Source organism: Hyperolius riggenbachi, unplaced genomic scaffold, assembly GCF_040937935.1.
Source record: "Hyperolius riggenbachi isolate aHypRig1 unplaced genomic scaffold, aHypRig1.pri scaffold_115, whole genome shotgun sequence".
Lineage (NCBI taxonomy): Eukaryota > Metazoa > Chordata > Amphibia > Anura > Hyperoliidae > Hyperolius > Hyperolius riggenbachi.
This window is the reverse complement of record NW_027152340.1, coordinates 617,106-629,757: the sequence shown is the minus strand read 5'-3', so window position 1 is coordinate 629,757 and position 12,652 is coordinate 617,106. Positions and strand designations below refer to the sequence as shown.

The 12,652-nt window shown below is 45.7% G+C and overlaps 1 protein-coding gene across 1 annotated transcript in view; it reads left to right on the top strand.

Annotated features, from left to right (window-relative positions):
* LOC137543602 (NXPE family member 4-like) overlaps positions 1-12,652 on the top strand; it is a 143,081-nt gene that overhangs the window by 40,812 nt on the left and 89,617 nt on the right. The window contains exons 2-3 of the mRNA XM_068264703.1: positions 9,381-9,476; positions 11,800-12,533. Coding sequence (XP_068120804.1) covers positions 9,381-9,476; positions 11,800-12,533 — 830 coding nt within the window. The remainder of the gene's footprint in view (positions 1-9,380; positions 9,477-11,799; positions 12,534-12,652) is intronic.

Here is a 12,652-nt window from a genome sequence, read left to right as displayed (position 1 = left end):
TTTATAGGATTTAAAGTTGATTCATTACATTAGGGCCTCAAAAGTCCTCCTGAGTCCTGTATTGTTATTTTTGGATACTACCTCGGGGCGGGCAGGCCTGCTGCCCTCCTTGCCTGGTTGTGTGGTGGTAGCCGTTTGTTAGGCTACAACTCCAGACCGGAATCACACCAGCAACGATTCCCCTCCATAATAGATTCTCGTTGCAGGTACTGAACAGCAAGTAAAAAATGTAATGTAAAAAAAAATAGATGTAAGCTTTAACAATGGTAGAGAAAGAACCATCGAAAGTTGATTAGGCAGACAGACATTACCTAACCAGACATCACTGAGTGAGGAAAAGCAATCTCGCCATGGTGCGCACTGCGCAATAGTCCACCACGGCCATCACAACACAAACAGCTGTTTGCGGTACATTACACAGTGAGTTTGGTGTGTCAGTGTGAAGCAGCACACTAATTACACTCCCTGAATGATGTATACACATGCAAGATGTTTGAAAGCACTTTAGGCCTGCAATTTAGCATTCAATGTGATTTCTCCCCTTAAAACGCTGCTTTGCGTCAAATCCAGATTTTTCCCCGGGACTTTTGCTGTGTATCCCACTCCGCCACCTGGGGGTCCAGGTGTTAGACCCCTTGAAACATGTTTTCCATCACTGTTGTGGCCAGCATAAGTGTTTCTAGTTTTCAAAGTTCACCTCCCTATTGAAGTCTATTGTGGTTTGTGAACTTTTGCGCGAACCGAACCTTCTGCGGAAGTTCGCGAATGAGGTTCGCGAATCGAAAAACAGAGGTTCGCAACATCTCTACAGGCCGCTTGACTGCCTTCACCGCCACCACCAGCAGGGTCTAGGACTCCAGGCAGATTCCTGAATTTTTAAGGCCGCTTAAAAATGACCGTTGGCTATATGAGTGTCTCGGGGGGAGGGGGGGGGCACACCCAAGATAATAAGGTCATTGCTTCATCGTGGACAGACCAAATTCAATCAGCTGGATAGTCACTGTTGTTCTATCATTGAGCTAGCACAGCCCGGCGACTATATGGGCTTGAAAACTGCCACGGCCTACACTCTCGCCACGGTGCGCACCAGTCCAGTACGGCCGTCACAACACAAACAGCTGTTTGCCGTTCGTTACACAGTGAGTTTGGTGTGTCAGTGTGAAGCAGTACTCTAATTACACTACCTAATTGATGTATATGTTACGGCCAAAGCCAGAAATCGGCCAATTCTAGAATTGGCCGGACATTTCTAGAATTGGCCGATTTGACGTCGGCCAAAGTCCAAAATGCTGTAAATTTCTGACATTGGCTGGCCAGTTCTAGAAACGGCCGAAGTCAGTCGGCCAAAGTCCAAAATGCACAAATCTCCACTTCGTGTTGTGACCAGCCAGAACCTGAAGTGGACAGACTTCGGGTTCTGGTCGTAACAGTACTGATACATAGGGGTGATAAGGGGGGGAAAAATAATTTGTCACCTTGCTGCTAATGGTCCACAGCATCCCAGAAAAATGGAGTCAGAGTACAGTGCACACCATCTTTCAGAGGGAACGCTGTTCTAGCATGATTCCGAATGGCAGTCTATTACTGGTTCCCCCCCCCCCTCATAGCTGTGTGAAAGCTGTGCAACCGCAGCATGTGTGTGTGAGGAGCTCCTTCGCTGCAGTCTGGCTCAATCAGAGCAGCATATAATTGGCTGGCAGCTATTACCTAGCAATGGATAAACAGTGTGAGTTATGGCCGGGAGAGGAAAGAGGCTTGTACTCAGGGCCGGGCCGAGGCATAACCTGGAGAGGCTCCAGCCTCAGGGCGCAGTGTAGGAGGGGGCGCACAATTCATTCAGCTGTCATTCCTTATTGTGTATGAAGCAGAAAGAAATAAGAAAAGGGGATACATGACAGTGACTGAAAGCCAGATAACTAGATATTAAGGTGTTGGGGAGGTTGTGGGCCCTGTGGCTCTCTTAGTCTAATAGCAATCAGTGTGTGACAGCTGGGGTGGGAGGGATGGGGGGCGCACTTTGCTGTCTCAGCCTTGGGTGCTGGAGGACCTTGTCCCTGCTCTGCTTGTACTGTGTGCAGATCTGCGAGGAGATTGCAGGTTGGATTAGGTTTCCACAGGCTGCAGTGTGAAGTTCATTGAGCAAATGAGCCAGATCTAAGAGTCGATGCTTTGATGTGAATATTACCTCCTCCGACTCTCTGCACAGAGAATCAGGCCGGGCTGCTGCTGGAAGCGGAACAATAACACAGGATACAGAGCAGGGGACAGCACTTTCAAATAGGTGAGCTTTGGGACTTGGCCGGCCACGTTTAGTCAGAATGCGCTCTGGCCGGCCAAAGCCCAAAATTAGGCAGCATTTTGTGTATTGGCTGCTTCAGGCAGCCACTTCGAGTTGTGACCGGCCAGAACCCAAAGTGGCCAGACTTCGGGTTCTGGCCGTAACATATACACATGCAGGATGTAAAGCACTTTAGGCCTCCAATTTAGCATTCAGTGTGATTTTTGCCCTTAAAACGCTGCTTTGCGTCAAATCCAGATTCTTCCCCGGGACTTTGGGCATGTATACCACTCCGCCATGCCCCCCTCCAGATGTTAGACCCCTTGAAACATCTTTTCCATCACTGTTGTGGCCAGTATAAGTGTTTCTAGTTTTCAAAGTTCTCCTCCCCATCGAAGTCTATTGCAGTTTGCAAAAGTTCAAGCGAACCGAAGTTTTGCGGAAGTTTGCGTTTGCGGTTCGCGAACCGAAAATTGGAGGTTCGGGGCATCTCTAATCGGAAGCTCATAAAGCTTTTACTAGGGGACTCTTTATTTCAGAAGGTACCAGATGCAAAAGACTAGCTTCCTGCAAGCTATTAACTCTGCACACTGATCTTCTTATAGCTCAACACATCTATAATCAAAACCCCGCTCAATCCACTCATAACTCTATGCGTCTCTTCAACAAGAGATCTGCACCCTCCAAACTGCTCAACTGGAAAAAAGCCTGAGATGGAGCAGACAATTATTTTATGAAAGAGGTAATAAGTCACATACTGTCTCAGCCTGTAAGCTTAATTCAAAATCATCCCAACACCTTATTTATTCCATGAAAGATTCTGAAGGGAATGAACATTACCATCCACAAAAGATAGCACAAATCTTCACATACTATTATACACAACTTATAACCTACCAAGACCTATTGACCCCCATATACACCTTAGTAAAGTTGACAACTTCATTAGCCAATTATCTCTACCTTAATTAACACATACCCACCTTAAACAATTGAACGCTCCACCTACTCACTGAAGAAATTTTAGAGGTTATAAAGTTTTTACCTTCATCTAAAGCACCTGGCCCTGACGGCCTATCTGCACAAACCTGTGTGTGCTCTGAGCCAGCCACAAATCTTTTACAGGTACGATGATCATGCTTAAGTTATTGTGAGATGTAAAGGTTTTCATACCTTGTCCAAGTCATTCAACTATTTCACACTTTTCAGCAGCAAAGAGATCATTTTTCTTTCTCATATTGCAGGAAAATGGTGATCTGGTGATCTGCTTAATAACGTGGAACACCCTTTTTTAGTAGTTTTTCCTTTAATCGGGTTGACCTGGCAAACCAGTTATCAGAGGAGTCCCAGATTGATTCCAGTGATTAGAACAGCCCTGAGACACAATACCATCTGTCAGGAACCAGCCCCGCGGCACGCCTGCAGAGACGGTTCCCAACTAGGGTTGACCAGATCGAGAGGGGAGGCAGCCTTAATCAAGCTAACACAAGGCTGTCACCCCTCAACACACTTCTCACTACCACCACTAGCAGCTGCTAGACACTTCAACAATCCCCACTATGCTGTCGAGTGACCTGCATGCAGTCCAGCATTTTTGTATTTGGGTCAGCTTTGCGTTTAGGCTTAAATATGGGAATGCCACACACACACGAATTCTCACACGGTAGCGGTGTACAAATTGAGCTTCCAATCAGACACTGAACTTGTAACACAAATTACACTGCAGTCTCTCCCTAGGAATGCGAGCTCTGCTAGTACATCAGAAGTCAGGTGTAACGATTGATGTCAGCAAAACAGATTTTCTGATTATTGGTGATCTGCAGTATCACCAATAATACAGATGCTATACCTGATTATGTGGTGATCTGCAGAATCACCAATAATGCTAATATAGCCAGACATAGGACAACCAATGTGAGATAGTGTTTGGTGCAATAGTAATGAGGAAGAGGAGATCTCCCGAGGAGCGGGTGACTCAGACAGTACTGCAGCCAATGATCACCTGAGGAGCAGGTGATTCAGACTGTACTGTGGCCAGAGGACACCTGAGGAGCAGGGACCACTGACTGTGCTGCAAGGATGATCACCTGAGGAGCAGGCGATTAAGACTATACTACAGCCAGTGGACACCTGAGGAGCACGGACCACTGACTGTGCTGCAAAGGATGATCACCTGAGGAGCCGGTTGATTAAGACTATACTGCAGCTAGCGGACACCTGAGGGGCAGGTGTTACAGACAGTGCTGCAGCTGAGCTTCACCAGAGGAGTAGGTGAAGGCTACTACAGATCCATCACCAGTTGCTAGACCCACTGGTGAGAACAGGAAGGTCAGACAAGCAGAGTAGGCAATGTACGGACAGATAAAGTACAAAGACAGAAGGCTGATTCAGTGTTAAGTTCAGGCAGAGTCGGCAACAGGAATCAGATGAGCAGAGGTACAGAATAAACAAGCAGGAGAATAGTCAAAGGAAGCAGAAGGTCATAACAGATAATACAATGCAATTAGTACTTTAAGCTATCAACAGAATCTGGCTAAAGGTGGCCAAACACGATACAATAAAATGATCCGATTTTACGTTAATTCGATAAAAATGATCGGATCTCCTGAAAAAATCTAAAGCTTTTTTTCATTCGACTGAAAAATCCGATCGGATTTCCCGTTTTTTTCGATTTTAATCGATCCGGAATGCCAGATATTTTTCTTCAATCCGTCTAAAGATTGTATGGTGTGTGTTGGATTGTCAATTTATTAATATACATACCCTAGCAATTTTGTCAGAGTTTCCAATCGTTTTTATCATAATTGGGGAAAAATTGAACATGTGTGTGTGGTACATTGGTCATATTTTTGAAATGTTACAATCAGTCAGAAAAATTTATTGCAATTCTTAAATTGAACAGATATTTAAAAAATTGTATGGTGTGTGGCCACCTTAAGTGTGGATCCCCAGCTCCAGCTGGTTCTAGCACACTTTGGGATCTGAATAGGGTCTGAGCGCTAACACGTTAGCATTCGCAACAGCAGACACTGGGCAACCGACAGACTAGTACTATATATACAGAGATGCCCCGCAGCGCCGCCCCCATCACTCAGCCAATCCAAAGTACCGTTGGAGTCAGCTGACTTGGCAGATCAGCTGACTCCCCTTCTATTCACATAAAGGTCCTGTCGCCTGGCGCACGCGCGTAGCCCTCAATCTATGTGCAATAGAAGGAACAGGCAGAGCAGCAGCATGTAACTGCGCTGCAGAGGCCGCTGGTTGATACGCGGAGATAGCCGCCATGCCGCTTGTCTCTGCGGCGGTATCTCCGCTATCTATTACATCAGGCTTATTAAATCTATATATATAATAGACTAAGTGCCTCAACCTTCAAACAAGAAGAAGAAGTACTTTGCATGAGAAAATTTATGCGTGCTCAAACACCAAGTTTAAGGCCTCTTTTCCACGGACTGTTGAGCTGTGTGCTCAGCAAGCAGTTACCAGGCAGCAGTGAGCAGATACCAGGCAGCAACAAGCAGTTACCAGGCAGCAGCAAGCAGTTACCAGGCAGCAGCAAGCAGTTACCAGGCAGCAGTGAGCAGATACCAGGCAGCAACAAGCAGTTACCAGGCAGCAACAAGCAGTTACCAGGCAGCAACAAGCAGTTACCAGGCAGCAGTGAGCAGATACTAGGCAGCAGCAAGCAGTTACCAGGCAGCAGCAAGCAGTTACCAGGCAGCAGCAAGCAGTTGCCAGGCAGCAGCAAGCAGTTACCAGGCAGCAGTGAGCAGATACCAGGCAGCAGCAAGCAGTTACCAGGCAGCATCAAGCAGTTACCAGGCAGCAGCAAGCAGTTACCAGGAAGCAGCAAGCAGTTACCAGGCAGCAGCAAGCAGTTACCAGGCAGCAGCAAGCAGTTACTAGGCAGCAGTGAGCAGTTGTGAGAGTTTGAGAGCCATTTCACTGCCTATTCACAGTCCATGGAAAAGAGGCCTTACCCTAGCAAGTCTGACATTGCAAATCTGGCCTAATTGGCTATTCATGAGGCAATGCTCATGCAAATGCATGCACAAACCAATACCACAAAGCAGTCACCCTGCTACATGCTACATTAGCACTATCCGGCTTAGTGCACACCAGAGCGGTTCGGCAGCGTTTTGCGATCCACTTGCGGCTGCGGATACGCTTGGGTAATGTATTTCAATGGGCTGGTGCACACCAGAGCGGGAGGCGTTTTGCTGAAACGCATACTCCCGAGGTGAGGCATTTTTTGGATTGCGGAGGCGTTTCTGCCTCCAATGTAAAGTATATTAAAAACGCAAACCGCTCTGAAAAACGGCAATTCAGAGCGGTTTTGCAGGTGTTTTTGTTACAGAAGCTGTTCAGTAACAGCTTTACTGTAACAATATATGAAATCTACTACACCAAAAACGCTTTACAAAACCGCAAAATGCTAGGTGAAATGCTACATAAAAATAAGAAAAAGCGTTTCAAAATCTGCTAGCATTTTGCGGAACTGCTAGCAGTTTTTGGTGTGCTCCAGGCCTCCAGGAGCGCCACGAGGAGGATTCCCAATGCCCCCTTTTTATACAACTGGGGGGAATGCAGGGTCCCAGGCTCTCTCACTGCCTGGAAACCACAGCGGCACCCCGGAGGGAGAGGCTGGGTGGCGTGGACGTCTGGACGACCCCCCCCCCAAGTGTGGCCAGTGCTGGAGAGAGCCGTCTGCACCCACCTCCCAATATTAAAAACAGGCACTTACCTTAATGTCCATTGCGTTCTGCTACATGCGCATTAATTTGGGGGCACCACATGAGAAAGGAGAGAAGCATGGGTCACCCCGAGCTTTAGAGCTCAGGGCTGGCTCACATACAGCACTCCAGAGGGGGGGGAGGACAGGCGCACTCACTCCAGGGTTCACACCACCGGAGCAAGCCATCCACCAACTGCCTCCAAAGGATACAAACTGCACAAAATGCTTTCCATGAGAAAATTAATGCGCATGTAGCAGAACCCAATGGACGTTAAGGTAAGTGGCTGTTTTTAATATTAGGAGGTGGGTGCGGACGGCTCTTCCCAGCGCTGGCCACGCTTGGGGGGGGGGGGGGGGGGGCTGCGCCACCCAGCCTCCCACTCCGGGGTGCCGCTGTGGTTCCCAGGCAGCGAGAGAGCACTTTGCAGTATTGGTTTTTTGACCCTGCATAGTTTGGCATGCGAAAGCAAATGCATATTTGCATGAGCATTGCCTCATGAATAGCCAATTAGGCCGGATTTGCAAAGCCAGTCTTGCTAGGGTTAAACTTGGCGTTTGAGCACGCATACATTTTCTCATGGAAAGCCTACTTCTTCTTGCTTCAAGGTTGAGGCACATACTCTATTAGATAGATAGATGCGGCGTATGCTACGACACGGGTTGGCTAGTAAAGATTTAATATTCCAAAAAGTGGAACAGTGCAGAAAGAAATATATACAAAAACATTTACAAAAACAAAGTAAAAATACAAGGACACACAACAAGACAGTTTGCAAATATAAAAATGGGAGTCAAAACAGAAATTGAAGCGCAAGGTCCAACTTGGTCATAGAAGGACACAAATTCTGATTGGATCAGGATCATCTCTAGCTTAGCGCTACCTTGAGGAGAAGATGAGCTCTGAATGTCCTATGCTGACTTATATAGGCAGATTTGTAGCCTGAGGCCACTTAATGTTCAGATCCAGAACTAATCCAATTTCCCCAGATTGTGACATCACCGTTCACAGAGTCCTCTGTAAATTCCTTGCTTGCTGTGATATGCAAATTCCAAAGGTTACCTGTTCCGTTTTGAACTTTCCAGACTCAGTAAGTCCGATTGTATATTGGGACAATGGGGCTGTTTACATATATACAGAGTTCAAATCAATGCAGACACATCAGACTATTCTTGACAAATGGCTGCTAATTAGCAGCTCCCTTCATCCTAGTAGACTGTAGTTTTCAGAGGAAACTGAATGCATATGTAATTTACATTGACATACAGAAATTTAAATTAGCAGCTACCTTCATCCTAGTGTCCAGGTGACAATTATACCCCAAAGCCAGCTGCCAGACTGGCTCCTACAGACATACACATAAGAGATAGTACATAGCCAACATAAAATGAAAAATATGGCTTCTGTATTATATACAATGACCTTCTGATGATCCAGCAACCGGTGTTTTAACATCTTTTAGACGGGATCGCAGGGATGGATTGTCACATTGGTGGCAGTGGTGGGATGAGTTTAACTGAGACAAAAAAATATTAATCTTTATGACACTTATAAATCAATCATAATAATTTGATACACAGTGAATTTTACAGTTTGTGACAGGTGATTAATGAATTGTATTTTTCAGATTTAAATCACGTTCTGTTGCAACTTGTATGCAATTTGAAACTGGAAATATCAAATGCAATTTGGACCAATTTCAAGCAACATACAATTGTAAAAAAACACATAAAGGCTATTATTCATAAAGCATTTCCGCATGCGGAAATGCTTAAAACAGCTCACTTTACCGACCACGTAGCAAAGTCTCCATTCATAAAGGCTCTTTCCGCATGAAAAGCTGACATTACCGAGCAGAGCGATAAATCACCGCCTTGTGCGGTGATTATTGTAAAAAATGTAACAAACTGTTAATTCATAAAGATTTCCATAAGCGGTGTGAGGTCAGGAAGTACCGCTCCCTCTGATGTGGCGATAACAATGTAAGTGAATGGAGACACAGACCTCCCAGGCAGCTGCAGTAGAGCGGAACACAGAGAAATGTATCAACTCTGCAGCTTCCTGTGTTTCCGCAAGCCTACCGCCTGCCTACCGTCAGCCTAGTTCGGGGAATCTCCGCAGTGCTATCGCAACTGGATACATTTTTATGAATGAGCAGACAGAAGTCTAAAACACCGACAGCTGTGTTTTCCCGCATGGATTTACTTTGCCGACAACCCTTTTATGAATGATAGCCATTAAGTCAGAAGACATCAGGTTTCAGTGATCACCTCCAGCTTGTTCAGATTCATGTAGCTCTTTGACCTAAACTGCTAAGTAGTTGATTTTTAATGCATCTGATGATCTTTTATCTGGTTACCTCTTCACAGGACACAATGGTTCCAGGAAGGCAAAGATTGCGTATTGTGGTGCTACTGGGCAGCATCTTAGTCTTCAGCTTCTTCTGGCACTGGCTCTCAATTCAGGTAAGAAACACCAACATTCACGGCCTTACTCAAAGGCTATCATTCATAAAGCATTTCCGCATGCGGAAATGCTTAAAACAGCTGACTTTACTGACCACGTAGCTAAATCTGCATTCATAAAGGCTCTTTCCGCATGAAAAGCTGACATTACCAAGCAGAGCGATAAATCACCGCCTTGTGCGGTGATTATTGTAAAAAATGTAACAAACTGTTAGTTCATAAAGATTTCCACAAGCGGTGTGAGGTCGGGAAGTACCGCTCCCTCTGATGTGGCGATAACAATGTAAGTGAATGGAGACACAGACCTCCCAGGCAGCTGCAGCAGAGCGGAACACGGAGAAATGTATCAACTCGGCAGCTTCCTGTGCTCCCGCAAGCCTACCGCCTGCCTACCGCCAGCCTAGTTCGGGGAATCTCCGCACTGCTATCGCAACTGGATACATTTTTATGAATGAGCAGACAGAAGTCTAAAACACCGACAGCTGTGTTTTCCCGCATGGATTTACTTTGCCGACAACCCTTTTATGAATGATAGCCAATGCGTGTTCTAAAAGTAGAAGGCCTTTTTGGCCAGCTCATTGGCTCAATGTGGGACTCAGATATATCAGATAATACAGAAAAAGCACAATTTTAAACCAAATCCCCAAGCCTGCTGAAAATAATACCTAAAGTGAATGTGATATGAGGAGATGATAAGCATGGAAGTGCAGCATACCTAAAATCTTTTTGTAATAAGAAAGAGGGACATTTTGAGACACACCCTTACCATACCCCTAAACATACCTTCACCACACCCCTAGTCACTGTTACCAGAAAGAATTCAGAAGCAAAAGACAACACTTTACATATCAGACCACGCAGGTGTGGCAGATTCACCACCCCAGCTGGGCCATTCACAAGAAAGTACGCTCACTAAAGCTGGCCATACATTGGCCCGATTTGCGGCCGTTACGACAGCAGATTCGATCACTGGGATCAAATCTGCTGCCAATCGTTCGCGCTAAACGCACCCACCGATCCAATTTCCTCCCGAAATCAGATCGGTCCGTCGATCGCGCCGTGCGGAAAAATACCGTCGATCGCCCGCGGGTAAGGAGCGCGTCGCTAGCAGCGGCCGATCCGATCAGGTATACATTACCTGATGCTGGCTCCTGGGCATCTTCTCCGTGTCTTCTCCACTCTGTTCCTGCTTCCATCCCAGCATACATTAACTTCCTGTGTCACTGCAGTGACCAGGAAGTTCAAATAGAGGGCGCTCTATTAGAACTTCCTGGTCACGGAGTGACACAGTGTACGCTGGGATGGGGTGCGGGGTGCAGCGCGGAGAAGAGGACCCGGAGCCAGCTTTAGGTAATGTATACGGGGGGGGGGGGGGGGGACAGGCGGAAGGAGCAGCTCAACAGATTGTGATCGGTTTCAGGCTGAAACCGATTCACAATCTGTTTGCAGTAAAGGCAGCCATACGATCCCTCTCTGATCAGATTCGATCAGATAGGGATCTGTCAGCTGGTCGATCTAATGGCAAATCGACCAGTGTATGGCCACCTTAAGGCTTGCTCTAGTTTCTAGTTTAGTTTTCCTAAAAAAGAAAATGTTTCTGTCAGAGATTCCAGGCACCTTTCAATGGGTAATGGCTGTTTATTAGAGGGTCAGCTCTGGTCTTCTGCTGTAGAGAGTGCCATATAGCAATAAAATCCACTGCAGCAGACCCAGCACATCCCTAGATCGGATTTTCAGAGAACTGAGATAAGAAAGTCAGGGAACCAGAAACCAGATTCCTGTCATAAACCACTAACTGTCATATGTCCCTTAAAGGGGACCTAAACTGAGTAGGATATGGATATTTCCTTTTAAAACAATACCAGTTGCCTAAATCTCCTGCTGATCCTGTGTCTCTAATGCTTTAAGCCACAGCCCCTGAACAAGCATGCAGATCAGGTGCTCTAACTGAAGTGTGACTGGATAAGCTGCATGCTTGTTTCAGGTGTGTGATTCAGCCACTACTGCAGCCAAAGAGATCAGCAGGACTGCCAGGCAACTGGTATCACTAGTTCTCATTTTGTGTTAATGTTCCAATTCCATATACAGAACTAAGAATCCAACATTCTTTATACGTTTATCAGTTCATGTGAAATTCCAATGACTCTTTTCCTTTGATAAATGTATTTCTCTGATAGTTACTTGGTGCTATGTTCTATAAGACGTACAGACCGCTGTATTGTCTTCCCTATGGATGCTTCATATGACTTGTAATGTCAAAAATCTCAATAAGTATTATTGTTTAAAAAACAAAACAAAAAACATTCTGCATTCTTTTTTTCAGCATTCTCTGGTTGTTTTGTTGGAAAATTGTGCTGGACGTTTTGATACTGCCACGACTGCTGCCACTCAAGCCACCACCAAGGCGCCCACACCAGGAAAAAGTGAACTGCAAACTCGGATTGATGCCATATTTGACAAGATCCAAAGTTTTATCCCAAAAGTGAACTTTACTGATTTTAGTAGAACCACAAGTGCGACCAATAGTAAAGTGTTCATAGTGAAGCCTAAGGAGCAATACTGCATTGGAGAAGACTTTGTTGTTCAAGTCGATGCTTATGATTACCTGGGAAGCAAGAAGACCTTTGGAGGAGACTTCCTAAGGCCCAGGTTTTTCTCTCCAGAGCTTGGAGCTGCTGTGTCGGGGAAGGTAGAAGACTTCAACAATGGGTCGTACCATATCCACTTTCCTTTGAACTGGTTGGGCATTGCCAGAGTCTCCATTCTATTTTGGCACCCCAGTGAAGGAATTGCATCCCTTTGGAGATCCAGGCATTCGAGCCAAGGAGTTATTGGCTTCCAAGGAAGATATGTATTCCTGGACCAGCAAGGCTTTTCTCCCTGTGGTTTTCAGCTTAATCTAGCTGGGGAGATTTGCGAGTACAAAGATGAACTCTATGAGGAGGTCTTCTACTGCCAGAAACCTCATGGTTTACCCTGTGACTGCTTAAGAGAAATGAGGGCGGTGGACCTCCATTCATCTTACTTGAGTCCTGAAGAAAAGACGATGTTTCAAGGGTAAAGTATATCAAAAAACTCGATAAACATAATTTCTTAAAGTGGACCCAAATTAAAAATACAAGATTTCAGAAATAAAATCTATTTTCTAAATTATATTAATAAATAGCAGCCTTTTT